The 21,343-nt window shown below is 36.3% G+C and overlaps 1 protein-coding gene across 2 annotated transcripts in view; it reads right to left on the bottom strand.

Moving 5' to 3' along the window:
• The window catches only part of LOC131677992 (beta-galactosidase-like), a 327,898-nt gene that overhangs the window by 174,125 nt on the left and 132,430 nt on the right, over window positions 1–21,343 (bottom strand). For both annotated transcript variants that reach the window (XM_058958103.1, XM_058958104.1), the window contains exons 3-4: window positions 3,186–3,400; window positions 2,963–3,127 (exon numbers count right to left, since the gene is read on the bottom strand). In XM_058958103.1, the coding sequence (XP_058814086.1) occupies window positions 2,963–3,127; window positions 3,186–3,400 (380 nt within the window). The remainder of the gene's footprint in view (window positions 1–2,962; window positions 3,128–3,185; window positions 3,401–21,343) is intronic.

Genomic DNA, 21,343 nt, shown 5'->3' on the forward strand with positions numbered 1-21,343 from the left:
AAACGATCAATTTTTCTACTCAAGCGCTAGCAAACGACGGCGTGCCAGATATACAATTTTTCATCACTCGCAACAACTCGCAATTCCACTAATCATAATTAAGTTTCAGGATCAACTTCAAGTTTGGATATCGACCCAATGACTTCGCGATTAATGAAGTGAACAATGTGAATTGAATTTCTCCGGGAGACACAACGAAAAAGGGATTTGCTTCTGGTCTTGGAAACAAATCACTTTTTCTTTTATTTTGCGTTGGGCGCCAATTGTTACGTATTGGTTTCGTAACGTTCTTATTGTGGTGGTGGGGCCACACTGTACTCACCAGCTATTAGGGTCGTTTCACTATTGTCTCCTGGAGAAATTCACACTGGGCGGACTTTTCTTCCCACACTATGGTCACTGAGCGAATCGTGATTAATTTTCGGCGGAAACAAGTACCAAAAAGGATTACACTATAAACAAAATGGACGACACAACTTGTATATATAGACCATACACTAGTTTTATTACTACTAATTGGAAGAAAATTATTCATTTATCACTTTTTTTTTGTACATACGCTTTATTTTCTCCTAAACCTTCTTCTTGGTACAACGTTGCGGCCGTGATGACGGTGGTCGACATGCAGCAGACTGAGCAGACTGGATGTGGGGCGGGCTCCGATGGTTATGTAGACACAAAAACGCAGTTTGCGTCGAGCGATGGTGACGAGGGAATCCGGATGCTGCAGCAACTCGGCCTATTTGTATCGGAGGCATGTGTTTCACTTTTGGACCCGGAGAGTGGTATTGCGCGCACTTTTCACACACGAGTGTCTCACTATCAATCGAGCGGGATTTTTAACGTTTTTCGGTCGAGTGGACCCTACCCTACCGGTACTTGGGTAAATGCGTCCACAATGGTGTTTTTGGCTTGCCAATCACTGACCGTTTTCTGCACTCGCGTCGGACGTCGTTAATACACAAAAACCGGTAGCCACACTTATCCCGCTCGAGCAACCGAACAGAACCAAGCGATCGTGTGGTTGTTCTGAACGGTCAACAAGATCCTACGGATCGACACATAAACTTTTCAACTACGGAAACGCGCGGTCACATTGGGTGTATGACTCGCTGCTGCTGGTCGTCACTTCTCCGGGTCAATTTTCTATTAGAGACCGCATTCTGTTTTGGCGGTGGATTTTATCACTGCCCTGCCTACTTTCCAACACATACCCTCCGCGCCTCCTCGCATCCCACCCCGCATTTGATGACGGTGATGATGAGATGACATAATGATGATTTGGTTTCTATACCTCTGACATTCTGATAGTAAACAGTTGGGCAATTGGAAGGAAACTGGGTTACTGGTTGAGTATTGAGAACAGGAAGTGGTAGCGGAGAATCATTATCAGCATTATAAATAGGTCTAGCGGTATGTTCAGCAATAAACGAAGCGTGTGGTTCAACTGGCTCAGCATAGCAGTGCGTTTCAAACATCGTTACGCGGTTGCATTACACTCGGCCCTGTCGGTTTTCAAAAATGCTGACTTGTGGCTCCTACACCATAGTCAGTAAACTCGCGAAATTCTACACCTTGTGGCCATGTGGAAGGAAGCATTGATTTATCCCGCAGTTCTGGTTTAACACCTACCTTGAAAGACACAAATGTCATCGTAGATATATGTCGGTCCCTCGCTTTTAATTTTTTTCACGACTATGTCGTCAGACAGCAGACAGCTTTCGGCAACTGCCAGAATGTCCGTTTCTGTTACCTCCGGCGATATTTTTGCTACACCCAGAATCTAGACGCAGGATGTTCAAACGCGACCGTTGGTAGATTGACATTAGTCGCCTCCGAAGTATGGCAGTGTTCGCAGAGTGTAAAGCTTTTGTAAAACGGGCATTTTCCATGATACCCATGCAGGCTTTACACATCCAAAAATTTTAACCATAAATCCCAAAAGTTGGACTACATATAGAATTATGCAAGAGTTCAATGTTACCCAATATATGGCCAACAAAGCAAAAGAATTGCAGCAGGAGAAAGACATAATGGTGATGCCGGAAAAGATATTAAGCTCTACTGCAATAGGAAACGATAACATGTACTTTTTATAATAGTGTATAAAATTTTAAGTATTTATAATTTTTATAATAGTGACGATGTAAGCCGCGTCTGTGTAGGCAAAAGGGATTATTTAATATCTAACAATGAAGAAGGTAAAATTTACATACAGTGAAGAGTAGTTTAGTGTAACTAACAAGAAGCCTATTCTATCTTCGGAAATACTTATCCTGATATTGAATTGGGGTTCTTCATGTTTGTTAGTAACCGTCCAAAACACTACATTTTGGCAGGGAAAAGGTTTACGCATACCGTATGCGTATCTTGATATCATCAAAACATTATACTCATTTTTAAAACATTACAAAGCAGTAATTCACTTCCAAGTGGTGTTAACTCCTGTCATGATTTGTTTCCAAAAATAATTTTTGAAAATTCGAGTGAACAATGTTGGCTGCAGTTGCGGAAACTGCACTGGAACGAAAATTTTAGCGACAGAACTAATGAGTATTCTTAGTAACGGCATATTGAATCATTAAAAAGGACACCTTAATGACGAAATAAAAAAATACTTGTCTAATTTTTTTCGGTAAGGAACGATTCTACCAGATATTAAAGAATTCTGATATATATATATATATATATATATATATATATATATATATATATATATATATATATATATATATATATATATATATATATATATATATATATATATATATATATATATATATATATATATATATATATATATATATATATATATATATATATATATATATATATATATATATATATATATATATATATATATATATATATATATATATATATATATATATATATATATATATATATATGTGTGTGTGTGTGTGTGTGTAATATAATATAATATGCACGAGTATTTGAATACCTGTTAAGTTCTTCAGGAATAATAAATATTTACTATCGCATGCAGAAAAAGACCCGTATTCATTCTCAATTGACACCATTATTACAGGTCCTCCTTTTCCAAACAAGTGAGTTTCAATGCGGGGCATCAATGCGCCATACCATGTTTCAACCTCTTTTAAGTAATCTGCAAGGTTTAATCCACAACGTCTTATAATGTATTAATGAATTGTTCTACTTGTTACCCGAATCATATGTTCGAAGTTTTACATTGGGATGCTTGGTCAACAGCCAGTATGGGAATCCGCCCATGTCTCGCTCCGCGCAAATGTACGGTCCAGGTCGTAGTATAACGAACAGGTCCTCCTCTTCTGCTATGCGAATAAACTGTTCGATATTTGCAATACCGTCCCATTTGTATTCACCTTCTTTTGGTTCATGAGTGGACCATTCGATGTAACTGAATAATAGTATGTGTCAATGCATATAGATAATTGGCATAGTATTGAGTCAAAAATGCAAAAAGGTCCTTGTTAGTTAAAAAGATGACAGGCAGGCGAGTAAACCTGTGAATACTTGTTTGAAAATAGTTTTTGAAAGCATTAAAAAAATTCCGTGTTCACTTCGTATGAGAAAATCCTTTTTTGATTGCCAAATATCGTGAGCAACAAAACATTGTTTTACCATAATATTGACATTTGAAGTTTTTAGCATGATTATTTTTAAAAACCGATTTAATCCACTTAGCAGTGCACTGCAGTGCTATGAGAAATTTGTTACACATATTACTGTTGGATCATTCATTTAGTTTGCGTAACTCATGCCAAGTAGGCACCCAACAAGAGGCAGAATGGATACAGTTTCGAGTCCTGCACGAACAAAACCTTCAATAAATCAGGGATAAAGTAAGCTGAATGATTGGTATAAATCCAATTAATCAAATAAATAAATCAAATTGGTTTAGCTCACCAAGCGCAAAATTAAAACATATAAAATAATTAAACTTCAATAAAATTTGTTTCAATCTAAAAAATTAGAAATGAATGACTGCATAGAATTAATAACATAAATAAAATGAAGAAACTAGACAAAATGAATGAGCTGGAAAAAATAATAAAATCAGTAAAATTAATAAAATAGATGAATCAAATTAAATGAATAGAACAAAAAAATAAATGAAATGGATAAAATGTAAGTTATCACCGGACTTGGCCAGGAGCTTCATAAATATTTCGCCACGGGCAAACAGGTGCGCGTGACACCAGTCGGAGCCCGGAATCGAAGACACATTAATTGCCGTCGCAGCAGCACCCGACGAGCAGCACCAGCGCAGCGTCATCATTAACCCTCTAGTTCCCAACACCGCCTCTAGGCGGTCTCTATAAAAATCTAAATAAAACTACTAAAACATGATTGTATGTTGTCATCCGCACTAGCATTTCTTCCCAACGCTCACACCTTTCATACACACACATTATTTGAATATTCGTAGCTTTCTGTCAAAGGCAATTGAAACTCAAAGTTGAAAACTCGAGGAAAACGTGGAAAAAATTATTGTGTGTTTGGTGGTAATCTTCTTTAAATTTTTTTTAACTATTTTTGGTAATTTCAAAAACTAAAAAAATATTTTTGAGTAGCCTGTTACATTTCACTGTAGATGTGAGTAGGTTTAGTGGAATAATTTGGAAGTTTAGGTTTTTTGGTAAAATACTTTGCCCGCCTAGAGGCGGTGTTGGGCACCCGAGCGATTTTTTTTTTCAGTCTTTAGTGATTACTTATCGTACCGAAATTAGCATTATGTGCAATTTTAGCTGAAAAGAAGTATGTTTTAAAAACTTTGGGTGAATGTTGCTGTTAGAATATGGATATTCGTATCATTTAATAATATTTAGGGGAGTCTGGGGCTAGCTGGCGGAATATTTTTTTCTCCTTTTGTATTAGGCATATGGTGCTGTCTCTAGTTCTGCACTTCGAGTACTGTTTAATCCATTCTCCAATGTGTTTATGTTTCATTAAATTCTGTTTCGTACACTTTGTAAGTGATATTGAGTTTTCGAGCGTATTAGAGTGAAGAGCATACTTTAGTCGTATTAGGGAGAGTGTTTCACCATTTTATTAATTACTCGGAATACAATTGATGCAATGCGTATGAATTGGCACCAATATCTTTGCTTTCTTCTTATGAACCATTATGATATCAAAAATCGCCATTTGAACCAATACGTTGAACAAAGATGGCTAACGCCGCTCTAACCAACGGTTTTACATGGTTAGGTCGAACATAGGCTCATTACCCTAGGTAAAGTTTTTAAATTTCAGCATTTTTGTTATTTAGGGCGAGTTCAAATCTATTCCACGAATGACTAGATTTTTCGATAGCGCGCGAAAACAACTTTCCTTGGCCGTATATGTAACCACAAGCAAAATTTGTTTTTTTGTTTGCTTACTTCGGAATTTCACCTGAAGAATTTCGAAAATTTAGATTTTGAATACAAAGTGTGCGCCGAAATTAAAATGCAGGAGCATTAAGGCTGAAAAATAATAACAAGTATCGATTGATTTGCAATTCTATTCAAAAAGCATCTCACGCGATTCATACTTTATCATCAAAAAAGGCCAGGTGGCATCATTGTGCGTATAGTAGTAAATTGGCGAGATTCCCGCGTCACATGTTTAAAATTCTGTAATGCAACTAACAGTCCACTCTTTTATGCAACGCATTCACTTTTACACGATCTTCTTAAATTAAAAACATAAAACATCATAAGTGTAACCATCGCCAGCAGACCCTGGACTCCCCTACGATAAATTAGAAGCCAATAATTAAACAACCAAAGCACTAGCACTTACGGTTTAGGTATTTTGCGTTCAGATGGAGTCCAAAATAAAAGCAACCATCTGTATTCGCTTATGTTGAAGTAACCAGGAAAAACAAGTTTCGGTTTTTATTCACCCAGGTGCCCAACACCGCCTCTAGGCGGCCTACTTATTTTAAGGCTTTAATGAAAAATCCATTACTTTCAAGAATTTTTAAGATTATTTTCGTTTTTCTCATCACGAAGCCCACCTCCAAAAGTTTTTTCAAGCCAAAAAAAATTTGGGCACTAGAGGGTTAATGTAGGTTCGATTAGTTCAGGCCTCTGTAATAATTTTGTTAGAAATAAATTCATTCTTGATTCGACCATAGTAGCAAGAGGTTTGTTTTTTAAAAAGAACCTCCGGCACATGAGTTGATAACTGGCGCCCGAAAAACGGGACTTGGTTAGTAATAGTATAAAGCTATCTGTAGCTACCCGCAACAAGTGGAATTCGGAGGCTCAGACTTAGAGCCATCGCTGATCAACTCGACGATTTGCAGCCCCGGAGCGTGACCAGGTGCACTAACCAGAGCCGTTCACCCCCGGAAATAATAGGACTATAGGACGTAGGCGTTGTCCTGCTGTACTCATGTACATCATTTATTTTTTGTAAGTATAAAGTTTTTTTTTCGATTATAGAGGTTTTAACTTTAAGGTCATTCGCCTCTTCGGGTTAGAAAATTCTCTTATGAAAAATTTCTAACCCTATGTGCGGGGTCGGGACTCGAACCCAGGTGCGCTGCGTACAAGGCAATCGATTTACCAACTACCCTACGCCCACCCCTAAGTATAAAGTGAAAACGAAAGAAATAGATTAAGTGTAACACCGCACCGTCAAGCAGCTAGTGCGAAAAAAAATTAAACCTTACTAACAACACAGCGGCAAGCCCGGACCCTCCGTAAGCAAATTTGATTGATAGAAATCCAACACTAAAATTACATTTAAACGCGATCTCGTTTACTAATAACACAGTGGCGAGCCCGGACCATCCGTAAGCAACCCACTAAAATATCACAGCCAGGCGCGACACTAACCTAAACCGAAACAGTGTAAAACTCAGTGAAAGTGAAAAGTGAAGTGATTATCCCCCCACCATAGATCAACTAATTGAATTATTAGAAAATCTTAACATGGACCCCGAACCAAATCCCATTCCGGCACCTGTGCCTGCACCAAATCCTATTCCTACCCAATCTCGCTTTGTCATCGATCGAAACATTAGCTTCGAAGACAGAGGAAAAATTCCTCAAATCGTAAGAGATTGGCCTGACTTTAACGGCAATCCTCGAGATTTGAGCCAATGGCTACTAGACGTTGAAGATGTCCTAAAACTTTTCAGCGATCTACAAGATAGTTTTCAATATCATCTTCTGATTAAAACAGTCAGAAGAAAAATTAAAGGTGAGGCTAATGATGCTTTAATTACCAGCAACACGCCTACGCAATGGCACAATATTAAAGAAGTGCTAAAATTGTATTATGCCGATAAGAGGGATTTGATGACCCTCGATAACCAACTAAAATCGTTGGTTAGACAACGATTAGAGAGTTTAGAAAGCTACTACAGTAGAGTGCGAGAATTAGTCACACTAATTAGCTCGGCCATTTCAATGGATGATCAATGGCGTGGTCACGAAGCGATTTTGATGAGGTTGTATAATCAAATTGCTCTAGACACCTTCATCAGAGGATTGGGTGACCCCCTCTCTAGATTTTGCAAAAAATTCCGACCACAGAGCTTGGCTCAAGCCCATAGCTACTGTGTAGACTACCTAAACCTGGACGCGCGAAACGCTCCAGTAAATATGCCCTCTTGGCAGCCTATCCCATCGGCAGCGCCTAGGCAATCAATCCAATTACCAGGATCTAGCCATGGTAAACCACCAGTTCCCCCACGACAATTGTTAATGAAAAATATGCCTCCAAAAATGCAACCAATTACTCCGCCAAGACATTTTAATCAGCAACATTTCATACCCAGAGCACAGCCAAACGTATTCGCTCCAAACAGGACTTTTGTGCAATCACAACCTCGTCCTGAACCGATGGATGCGGGTAACTTCCGTACCCATGAAGTGAACTATGGTAATCGGCCTATTGCACAGCGCAGAGAAGCGAGCGACTCGATGAGAGCGAACGACCCTCGCGCCAAACGCATGTCTCATACTATTGAAGAAAATCCAGATCCCGATCCAGAGTACGAAAAATGGTATGAGGAGCAGATGTAATTAAGTAAAGTATTTTTTAATGATGAGGAATACGAGGAACCGCTGGAAAGTGCTGAAGCTATCGAAGAAGACTCAGAGAAAAATGAGACTAATATTTTAGAGGAAAAGTGGGTGACAAACTGGATGGAGTGAAGCGTATTTCTCCGCTTTCATATATAAAAATTCCTACTAGCCAAGGTGAAATCAAATTACTGATAGACTGTGGAGCCAACATAAACATAATTTCAAAAAAATGGGCTTATAATTCAGATAAAAAAATCATTAAAATTCCTCAACAACCCGTAAAAGGAAAGTCACCGGAAACGGTGTTATTTCAGAAGCTATACACCTTGCCATCCTTTCAGCTATAATAGAAACTTCTTACGAATTCTCAATTTTCGATTTCCACACTTTTTTTTTATGGAATAGTAGGTACAGGAATAATTTTCAACAAACACTTTGATTTTATTTCGAACCAAAAACTCCTGCAAGTTTTCGGTAAGAACAGAACATTAAATATTCCTATTCATTTGTATAAGCCTACGCCGGCACCAAGGAAAATAATTTCAACAACCATAATAGAAAAGGTTAGGCTCGATCACCTGACTGCAAAAGAGAAATCAGAGCTCATACCCATCCTAGAAGAGTCCAAAAAAATCTTCCATAACCCAAATAGCACCCTTTAATGTGCAACAAAGGTCAAGTGTGACATCCGCACCACTGACGATATGCCAATTTATAAAAAAAACATACCCCTACCCTATGGCTTATAAGGACGAAGTAGACAAACAAATGAGTAAATTAATAGAATCAGGCATTATTAGACCATCAAGATCACCTTGGAATTCTCCCTTTTGGATAGTCCCAAAGAAAACGGACGCATCCGGAGAAAAGAAGTTTAGACTCGTAATTGATTACAGAAAAGTAAATCAGAAAACGGTATCGGATAAATATCCCATGCCTGAAATATCAAATGTGCTCGATCAATTAGAAGGAAACCAATACTTTTCCACCTTAGATTCGACTACATACGGGGAACGTGCCATTTAAGCCAATATATTCTGATTCCTGACCTTAGATCTTGCCTCGGGTTTCCATCAAATCAAAATGAACCCGAAAGATGTGGAGAAAACAGCCTTTTCGGTGAATTATGGTAAATACGAATTTCTTCGTATGCCATTTGGCCTCAAAAATGCCCCTGAAATCTTCCAAAGGGCGATGAACGACGTGCTGCGCGAGCACATCGGTAAAGGTTGCTATATCTATATTGATGACGTGGTTGCATTTGGAAAGCACCTACAGGAACACAACGACAATTTAAGAATTGTTTTAGATACGTTACATAAAGCAAACCTCAAAATCCAACTGGACAAATCAGAATTTATAAACACTTCGACAGAATTTTGAGGCTACATAATATCAGACGAAGGAATCAAACATAATGAGAAAAAGATTGAAGCGATTCGGAAATTTCCAGAACCCAAAGATCTGAAACAACTGAGAGGATTTTAGGACTTCTCGGATATTATAGAAGATTCGTAAAAGATTTCGCAAAAATCGCTAAACCCTTAACAAATCTTTTAAGAGAGGAGAGGAATCCTGATACAAAAAAGCAAATTGCTTTTAACCAAGAAGAAAGGAAATGTTTTGAAAATATGAAAATGATTCTCACCAGCAATGACGTGTTAATCTACCTTAGACTTTTCCAAATCATTTATAATAAACACAGATGCGTCAAACTTCGCTGTTGATGCTGTGCTAAGTCAGGGTGAAATCGGTAAAGACAAACCAATTCACTTTGCGTCAAGAACTCTAAACAGAGCTGAAGAAAATTATTCAGCGACAGAAAAGGAAATGCTCGCAATTTATTGGGCTCTCAAAGTATTCAGAAATTACGTTTATGGTCAGACATTCAAGATAGTCACTGATCATCAACCACTTACAATTTCATTGTCACCTAGAAATGTCAATGCCAAATTAAAAAATTGGAAGTCCTACTTAGAGGAACACGATTATGAGATCGTGTATATACCCGGTAGAAGCATTCAAATTAACTCATTAACACCAACTCAACATTCGGCAGAAGATGACGACTCCAATTATATCCTATCTACCGAAGCTCCTCTCAATGCCTTTCTAAATCAGATTTTAATAGAAATAGTTAGCGATCATCCTGAAACAATCGTCACACATTCCTTTCCCGGAATACGTCGCACAGTAATAAAAAGAACAAGTCTAACTGACCAAATTTTGGCATCCCTACTGAAAGAATTTTTCGATCCAACAAAATTAAACGGTTTATACACCTCCGAAGAGATTTTAGGACAACTTCAAGAGGTTTATAAACAGTTTTTTAGTCGAGCCGGCATACTTAAAATTCGTTTGGTTTCGGCATTAATGAAAACAAAGAACAAATTTTGCGAGAGTTTTATTTCCCAAGGCTCACGCAAAATATACGAAAATATATCCAAGTATGTGACGTCTGTAATGAATCGAAATACGACATCCGTTGATAATTCCACTTCAAGAGACCCCGCCTCCCAGATATCCTTTCGAAATTCTTCATATAGATATTTTCCAAATTCAAGACCATTACTTTCTCTCTAGCATCGACAAATTCAGTAAATATGGACGTATGGTCCCGATACGATCCAGAAATACGAGTCACATAGAAAAAGGAATGTGGACAACACTTACGTCACAAGTAATTCCTGAGTCAATTGTAGTCGACAATGAAAGAGGGCTTCAATCACCCAACATCCGCAGTTGGAGGATTGATTTGAATATCCGAGTATACCACCTAACTCCTAACCATAAATCGGAAGTCAACGGAGCGGTAGAACGCTTTCACTCAACCGTTCTAGAACTATACCGTATCCAAAAACAGATTACCCCTGATACGGCTGTTCGAAACCTTGTTCAAATAGTCGTGGAAAAATACAATAACAGTATCCACTCATCAACGTCCTTGACACCCAAAGAAATCGTCTTTGGGAAAACAAGAAACCCAGACCAACGAATTGACCCTGACAAACTGGAACAAATCAGACAGAAACAATACTACGAAGTCTTGGCAAACCTTACAAAAACCCAACAAAAACAATTATCGACATTTAACAAAGACCGACCATACGCACCTCAGTTCCAGATAGGCAAAGAAGTATTTGTAAAAGATAAAATTATTAGAGCTAAACACAAAGCAAAATTCAAAAAAATTTATGTTCAACGAAACAATTATGTAACATTTAGGAACGAACGCAACTCAAAATTACACAAATCCAATGTAAAAAATATAAATATCAAATAAATATCAAATAATTACAGGCTACCACTAGCACTCAGCCAAAATATCGAAATTCATAATGTAAACAAAGACCCAGTAGCTATAGTCAAAACAGGAGAAGCAAGGATCCTAGAAGGATATCAAAAATTTGTGCATACTATCAACATTACAGCCATAGGAAATACAATATTTCAAATAGAAGCACAGTTTTCGAGAATAAACTCGAGTTTCCCTGACCTGATTACACTACTGAAACAAAAGATAGACGACCTCACAAACAACGTAAAACACCTCAAACCACGAACGAGACAAAAACGATTGGACGCACTAGGACGAGCCTGGAAATGGATGTCCGGCTCACCAGACGCTGATGACCTGAAGATGATCACTGAAGGAATTAATGGCATAACAGTAACAAACAAATATCAATAAATAATCAGGTTTACAACAGTTTAGAAAACATAACGGATACAGTCAATAGATTGATTAATTTAGAAGTAAAACCGCTCTACCTTAACCAAGGAAGGAATTCAAACGTTAAACATAATTCTGAATATAGACATTATAAACAAGGAAATTTCAGCAATATATTCGCAAAGCTAGGGATAGTTAATTATAAGTTGTTAAGCACAGAGGACATCAATCTAATAGATGAATCTTTAAGCAATCAAGGCGTATATTACGAACTCCAGGAAGAAGCACTGAACTTCGCAAAGGTGACCATCGGCACAAACAACGAGATACTGCTCTACGTAATAAATATTCCAACATTTTTTCAAACAGTCTACGAGAAATTAAAAATTGAAGCTATCATCAAAAAATCACAACGCATTCATCTGAAAGGAAATAGTTACCTTAGAGGACCGAATGAACTATTATTATAGAAACTCAAATGTGAACGATTTGGCAATTAGAGCCTATGTAACCGATCAGATTTAGAAGATGTTTCAGAAGACAGGTGTATTTCCCGAATAGTGGCAGGAATGGAAGGAAAATGTACATTTGAACATATATCCAGCTATCCACCGATCACAGAGATGAGTCGCACGACAGCACTTCTCAATAACGTTAACACTACGCTTCGTACCACGTTTGGGATTTCGGACCGGAACCTAACCGGTTCATTCATGATAATATATCAAAACTGTTCAATAGCAGTGGGACAATATACTTACGTTAACAACATCATCAAAACGATAGAACACAGAATTTTCATCCCTTCATCAAGTGTGATAGTGACAGAAGAAAACATCGAACACAAACTCGACATCTACACTCTGATTACAGCACCGGCATCTGAAACAGCTAGCACATCTTCAATCAGACACAGCATTACACAGCTGATCTCTCATAGGAGGCTTCTCATTTTCGTCAATAGCCATATTTATAATCATAATTTACATTCTGATCAAATCTAGGAACCAAGGCACAATTGTTCACATAGACCAAGCAAAACGATTATCTGTGGAAAATCACATAGTAACAAAAAATATTCAATACTATCGACAGGCTTCTACGAATTTAGCAGTACCAGCAATTTAACGTTGACCCAGGAGGCTCAACACCTAGGGAAGGAGCAGTTATCACCAGACTTGGCCAGAAGCTCCAAAAATATTTCGCCACGCGCAAACAGGTGCGCATGACACCAGTCGGAGCCCGGAATCGAAGACACATTAATTGCCGACGCAGCAGCACCCGACGAGCAGCACCAGCGCAGCGTCATCATTAATGTAGGTTCGATTAGCTCAGGCCTCTGTAATAATTTTGTTAGAAATAAATTCATTCTTGATTCGACCATAGTAGCAAGAGGTTTGTTTTTTAAAAAGAATCTCCGGCACATGATTTGATAACTTGTATAAAACAAATAAACACATAAAATGAATGAAAAAAATAAAGTGAGTTACATGAATGAAAATAAAATCTATAAAATAAATAGTATGAATAAAATAAACAAAATAAATTTAATGAATAAAAAGAACAAAACAAAATGCAGAATAAAATAAATAAAATAAAATATTAACCATGTTACACAAGTTGTAAAATAATAGTATAAATTAAATTGTTTCAATTTAATAATTTTGATGAAATGAATGACTGAAAAAAATTGCCATATTGTTAAAATGAAGAAACTGAATAAAATATCAAAAAAGTTATGAAATTGGTGGAAGAAATTAAAGCGTGTCAATTTAATTTTATGGCATTAAGTACTCATTTGCATTGAAGTAAATAGAAAGAAGTGTGAAGTGACTCCGATATGTTGACGATTCTTTTATTGACAATATTATCGTTACAGATGAAATCTGTAAACCAGTGACAATCGTTTTTGTGTCTTGTTTAGTGCTAATCCATGATGTCGGAAGTAGTGCGCTATATAGCGCATCATTGTACGAAAACAGCGTACTACTTTCGACGTGATTTCATTGCTTAGAATCAGAGAAAAAAGAGAAATACGATTGTCGCTGATGATTGATGCAATCAGAATAGCATATAAGCCGGGCATTCACTCTATTACAACGCAGTCTCTTTCCAGTCATCCTTATAGCCTGCGAATTGTTTCGTTCTTCGTAAAGCTTCCAAAAATATGGAATACATATACATTTTTCACAAATTTGCGCACCAGTTTCTCTGTCTCTTACACACCGAATTTCTTTATTGCAATCCCGATCAGAAGGGCATAACTGATTTATAACAACTGGAGTTATTTATTTAAAAATTGTTTTGAAACAGAACCTTTTATAAATCCAGCTGGTTGGTTGTTGAAATAACAAAAAATAAAACAAAAAACTAAGTAATGAGAACAAAATTGTAACAAAGTTTGATATGATTTTATCAAAGTTAAAGTATAAACCTTCATTGCAACCTCCGTGAGAGATTAGATAGAAACTGTATTAGATATAATCATCTAATGACAGTGATCTAGTAACAAACGATATATTCATAAATTGATCCTTTCATAACAGATTATGTTATAATATTGATAGTATAGTAAACTATTCGCAATCCATTTTCAATTCCGTTATCTGAATATAACCCCAGTTGTTATAAATATCAACCATAGTTATAATAGTGTTATTGTTTTGTTATGTTCTTCTGATCGGGATGCCTACCCGATCAGAAGAGCATAACAAAACAATAATACTATTATAACTATTTTTAACAACTGGAGAACGGAATGCAAAATGGATTGCGGACAGTTTTCTTTACTATCAATATTATAACATAATCTATTATGAAATGATCAATTTATGAATTGATCGTTTGTTACTAGGTCGCTGTCATTAGATGGTTATATCTAATACAGTTCTTTTACAGAGGACGTTTCTACTTTTGGAAAAAAATATATCATTTAGTTTAAACTTTGATAAAATCATATCACATTTTGTTACAATTTTGTTATCATTAGCCAGTTTTTGACATTAAAAATGTCTTACTCCACTATCTGGGGCTGGGTGTCATTCTAAATTTTGAAAATGTAACGAAACTATGCAAGGTTTGTACGGTTAGAACTTCGCAATCAGTTGATGGATTTCAATAATTTATACACCAATCGATTCAGAAACACCTTACTTGAATATAGGTGCTAATAAGTTTGATGTACTATATAAGTATTCTATTGAAAATCGGTTGAATTGAAATTGAAAAAATTTCACGAAAAAGGGGGAAATGTGCATACACGAGGCGGCTATTCCGAGCAGGGCCACCAATACAGAGCATTTAAGAGGTCAATCAAACAAGGAAAAGTTATAAATATATGTGCTGAATTTCCTTTATGCCATATCATTCGATACTTGATGGTCGACGAGTAGTGTGCGGACAATTCTCATAAACTGTGTAGCAGATTCCGTAGAGGATACGATTACCCTAAATTTTGATAGAAATGATTTTGTAAAAACATTAATTAGCCGTGCTTTGATTGGTCTGGCAAATTGTCTATAGGAAAATGTTTTCAGTTTGCATTTGATCATCGTTCAAATCAGTTCGCTTGTCGCCGGCGACCCGCTTTGTTAGTTCCTGGAAGGAATACTCCCCATTAGCAGCAGCAAACAAAGGCGCTCTCAAAATTGCCTCCATCACTAGACGTGTACAGAAGTCGCATTATTATTGGCAAGGAAACGTCGAAATAATATTCACAACAAACGGTTCTTATTTGGACCATAAAATCATTCTCAGAAGAATTACAATTGAAATTTCCATTTCGTGCTTTGGAAAATAACTTCCCTCTTATCGGGTTAGTTATTTTCTATAATAATATCTGAAAAATTTACGATAAAACAAATAAACTAACCAATTGGACGGAAGCAAGCACCTACAAAAATTTGAGTCAGAAAAGTGACATTGACGGAAAAATGCTTCGATCGTTTCTAAGTGTTTTTCAACTAAAGTTGCCGATTTGTTTTCCAACGTCAATTATTTGCGCTGTGCTGTACGGAACAAACAGATTTTTGCGCGATTTGTTGGGAAATAATCAAAACAATTGTGTAGTAGATTCCGTAGAGGATACGATTACCGTAAATTTTGATAGAAATGATTTTGTAAAAGCATTAATTAGCCGTGCTTTGATTGGTGGTTTACTTGTTAGCGCCGCCTTTTTGATGATGAACAACATCTAAGATAGGTAAAACGAATTGTCTATAGGAAAATGTTTTCAGTTTGCATTTGATCATCGTTGAAATCAGTTCGTTTGTCGTCGGCGACCCGCTTCGTTAGTTCCTAGAAGGAATACTCCCCGTTAGCAGCAGCAAACAAAGGCGCTCTCAAAATTGCCTCCATCACTAGACGTGTACGGAAGTCGCATTGTTTTGGCAAGGAGACGGCGATATAATATTCATAACAAACGGTCCTTTTTAGGACCACCAAATCGTTCTCAGAAGAACTACAATTGAAATTTCCATTTCGTGCTTTGGAAAATAACTTCCCTCTTATTGGGTTAGTTATTTTCTATAATAATATCCGAAAAATGTACGATAAAACAAATAAACTGACCAATTGGACGGAATCAAGAAAATACCTACAAAAATTTGAGTCAGAAAAATGACATTGACGGAAAAATGCTTCGATCGTTTCTAAGTGTTTGGCAACTGAAGTTGCCGATTTGTTTTCCAACGTCAATTATTTGCGCGGTGCTGTACGGAACAAACAGATTTTTGCGCGATTTGTTGAGAAATAATCAAAACAATTGTGTAGTAGATTCCGTAGAGGATACGATTACCGTAAATTTTGATAGAAATGGTTTTGAAAACGCATTAATTAGCCGTGCCTTAATTGGTGATTTACTTGTTAGCGCCGCCTTTTTGACGATGAACCACATCTGAGATAGGTAAAACCAGCCCCGTGAAAACTGTTCGTTGCCTGAAGCTACCACTAAATGCTAGTAGCGCTAGCTACGCTTCAAATGTTCAAGGTCCGTTCATATGAACTGTACAACACTGTTTAAAAGTTGGATTCAAAACAAGTAATTAATAACAATATATGAAAATAACGCTTTCTCTTGCATCGCTTCAGCCCCACAAAATCCGAATGCTTTTATCACCTGAAGTCCAGTTAAACACATCAAACTGAAGTTTGTTTGCATTCGATAAGTCTCAGGTCGAGTTAACAACATTGGCTCGTAGCGATGTGAACGTTGCTTAAAGCGCGTTCACTGTCATTTTTGGCAACTATCCCGATCAGAAACCCATAACAGAAATATTTCATAACTATATCTCGCATTGTTACTTGTTATAAATTTCTGTTATTTTAACTACTAACGAGACCTAATTTAAAACACAATATGTTACAAAAATTGTGTTCTGTTATAATCTTGTTATTTCATTCTGATCGGGTAGCCGAGCCAGGAAGCCAGCTTATTTTGGCTTCACTCATTTTTCAAAGAAACGTCAAAACATTCACCCTCTTGGTAAAACGAATTGTCTATAGGAAAATGTTTTCAGTTTGCATTTGATCATCGTTGAAATCAGTTCGCTTGTCGCCGGGGACCCGCTTTGTTAGTTCCTGGAAGGAATACTCCCCATTAGCAGCAGCAAACAAAGGCGCTCTCAAAATTGCCTCCATCACCAGACGTGTACAGAAGTCGCATTGTTTTTGCAAGGAGACGGCGATATAATATTCACAACAAACGGTCCTTATTAGGACCATAAAATCCTTCTCAGAATTATAAATGAAATTTCCATTTCGTGCTTTGGAAAATAACTTCCCTCTTACCGGGTGTTATTTTCTATAATATCCGAAAATAATATCAAGAAAATACCTACAAAAATTTTAGTCAGAAAAGTGACATTGACGAAAAAATGCTTCGATCGTTTCTAAGTGTTTGGCAACTGAAGTTGCCGTTGTTTTCCAACGTCAATTATTTGCGCGGTGCTGTACAGAACAGATTTTTGCGCGGTTTGTTGGGAAATAATCAAAACAATTGTGTAGTAGATTCCGTAGAGGATACGATTTGTTACCTTTTGTGTGTAGTCCTAAATAAGTCGGCATTACAGGATGTATCCACGAATAATATGGCTGGCTCACAAAAATGGTCACATTTTTAATGTAATCGTGGTCGTGTCTTGTACACAACCCTTTAATTTTTTTGTTTTATTTTGTTATTTTAACAACTAATCAGCAGGATTTATAACAGATCCTGTTTCAAAATATTTTTGAAATAAATAACTCCAGGTGTTATAAATCAGTTATGCCCGTCTGATCGGGTACGAGTAGCATTATCGCCGCTGCTGCTGGCAGGATAGCTGTTACATCTCTCATTTGACAGCCATGGAAGGGGAGCGTTTGTTTGTGTGTATGGCTGGTTTATACGTGGTTCGAATCGTTCATAAGATCTTCGACCTGAATCACAATACAGTTATTATCAAACCGTCCTTATTAGGACGAATACATAATGAAAAAGGATTGAATTAGAAAATTCCTTCTGTTAACTTGACGTATCTTTGTACTTGTTAATGATCAATTTAATTTTTTTTAAAACCATCCTGAAAAACAAAGAATATGGCAATCACTAAGCGAAAGCCATACCAAAAATTGATGAGGATGATGATGTAGTGAACCCACCATCAGTGTTAGGGCTACGCCAGTGGCTGCATTTGCTTTTAACAGCGATGTCAAAATTTGCTATCAAACGACTTTCAATTTATCGCTGTATAAAGGGTTTAAAGGGTTGGATCCATAAGCAGAAGTTCTTATGCCCAGGAACAAAGAATCTCCTTCCAACAATAAAATCCAGCAGTTTGAATAGCGGCATTTGCAATACTCGTTGAGGCACTGCCTGATGGGTTGTGTGAGAAGGGTATGTCAAACTTACAGTGCCGTGACAGATAGGAATATTGACAAGAACTGCATAATTCCGAAGATTTAGGAAGTCAGTGCAGACATTATTATCATCTGACTATAGACAGGCGGTCCACGTACCCTAAGTTGGATTATAGTTATTCGTCAATCAATTGTAGACTACATTACACAAACATTAATTGCTTATACAGGGTGTTTGGTTCATGGTTAAGAACCTCTCGAGGGGTGATTCACTGTCATGTTTGGAGAAAAAAATCGTTCTACACATACCATCCAATCTCAACCATTACAAAGTTATTGAACTTTTTGTGTTAACAACTTATTTGTCTTAAAATACCTCTAACTCAAAAAGTATACTTTGTATTTCAAATATTTTAGGTCCACTGGAAAGGTGAGAAAATTTTCCATTGAGTGATGTCCTCACATGTTTCAACTAATGGGTTTAAGTAGCCTTTTCAAAGTAATTTATTGAAAATTAAACAATTTTAATCGATTTTTCGTTTATTTCTTGAAAATTCTAATAGTTAACCTCATCATTTTAATAATCCAGATTGTTAGTCTTGAAGAACTGCATAATTCGTTCTTTGACATGATACACTTACCTTTTCTTATTTTCATGAGTTTGGGTTATTAAACTTGGATATTTTTGTCTCATTTTCACTAATACCAGCTCTAATTGAAAAAGTAAGGCACTTATTGTACTTTTTATTCGATAGCCAGGAAAATTTTACAGAGAAAAATGTATTAATACCTTTCAGTTAGGTGAATTTAGTATACTTTTAGAAGTAAATGAGTTTAAAGTTAGTGCTATTATTAGCATTTTCAATAATTTTCTTAAAATAGTAAATAATAAACATCACCATTATTATCATGAAAATACTGTATCTCAGCAACTTCTACAGTTCTTTCTTTGACTCCAATCAATTATCTTTTTTGGTCTCGACGCAAAATCGTTTTTATCACATCGTTTCATATGCAAAAATAACGATTTCGAACCCACTATATTTGTGGCGAGGTCATGCTGTGTTAACTATTAAATAGCAGCAATATGAAAAGAAATATAGACAAAGTGTCAAATAAAAAGTTATAGAGAACATAAAGGGGCATCAAATGAACAATACTAATGATAAATTTTGTTGATTAATAATTAGAATAATTACAAAACTCCCAAAAAAACACAAATTTTGAGTTATTTCGTTAGTAAAAAATCATTTAGTACCCTTCAGTGGCGTAGCCAGGGGGGGGGGTTGGGGGTTAAACCCCCCCCCCCCAAACCAAAATTAATTTGATTGAAAAAAAAAAAATTGATGCTGACGAATTTAATTTAATATTCCACAAAATATTTTTGGAAAAATATTCTCTGATCGCTACAATGAGAACTGTGTTTAAAGCGTCATGAGAACTTTTGGAAAATTGTGGGAAGGGGATCTTGTAACTTATCTTTTAGCCAAAATCCCATAGTTGTCAAATTACTTCAATGTAAAAAACTGTCTGAATTAATATGAGCTCATTTTTGGAAAGATGCTTCAAAATATGGATTAGAGACAAATTTTCGAATGGGATTCTAAATTTGAATAGGTTGATTGCATATAAAACATAAGCATGTTTACCGAAAACTTACATACATTTCAACATTTGCTGAAAATGTATTTTTTTAGATTGTGTAGAGTTAGGCAACAATTCAATATGGTTAACAACAAGAATAACATTTCAGGAACTAGTTGAAAGCTGATGTAATTTTGTCTCTAGCAGGTCAAGATCGGTTTTATGAGCATTGGATTTTTGTTGTATTATCAACTATATGAATAGCCTCTTAGCAGGATGCAATGAATGGCGTACTAAAATTTTGTGTGCTACGTACTAGTACTGCAAGTTGTGAGGTTGACTAATGAAGAAAAGTAAAATTAATGCTCGATAAATTTTTAACGATTACGATCACATTCATTCGAAACTGCCAAATTTCGATGTTAAGTAACATTGAAGAATTTCAAAACGTAAAACTGTTCATCTGCTGATAGAATAATTTTGACGGTTAATCCTCCTAGAAGTAATTATAGACAAGAATTACTCTTCAACCAAATTTGGGTCGAGACTTGATGTCTCCAGCAAAGTTTTCGAAAGTGCTATTTCAAACAACTTTGTCAAAGACATAAATATCCCACATATTCAGAGTATCGAAATATAGTAGTGGAAAACCTTTACAAGAAGCTATTCTGAAATTACTGTATTTGATAAATCTCTTCTGCGGTAATTAAATAATAAATTCACATTGCGTTCAAGGTGCCTTTGAAGCTTACAAAAAAAATAAGGGAACTGGATTTAAAACAAATAATTCCCAGATATTAAAAGGACTCAAAAACACAAAGAGTGATTCCAGTTTCAGGAGCTAGCATCAATTCGGCGCTAGCTTAGTCCGCCCACGAAGTTAGTGTCGGATTCTGATGAGATGAAGTCGAAACGCAAGTTTCAGTTCCATCCATCCATAATTTAGTTATAGGTTTTGTGTTCTCAACTCGCAATGATTGTTTCAAACAATTTTATCCGTAGCGCAGAAAAAAATAGTTTTCACCTAAATTTTTCTTCACTAAGAAGAAATATAGCAGGCCCAGTCCATTTAAATCCCTATATGTTGAATTCGTGTAGCCTTCATATTTTCAACAAAATTGTTTGAAATGACATTATCTAAAACTTTGCTGAAGGCACCATGTCTCTTAATATTTTTGAAAAATTAATTCACCATAATTACCTCTATGAGAGTTAATCACTA

The sequence above is a fragment of the Topomyia yanbarensis genome, chromosome 1 (assembly GCF_030247195.1).
Source record: "Topomyia yanbarensis strain Yona2022 chromosome 1, ASM3024719v1, whole genome shotgun sequence".
NCBI lineage: Eukaryota > Metazoa > Arthropoda > Insecta > Diptera > Culicidae > Topomyia > Topomyia yanbarensis.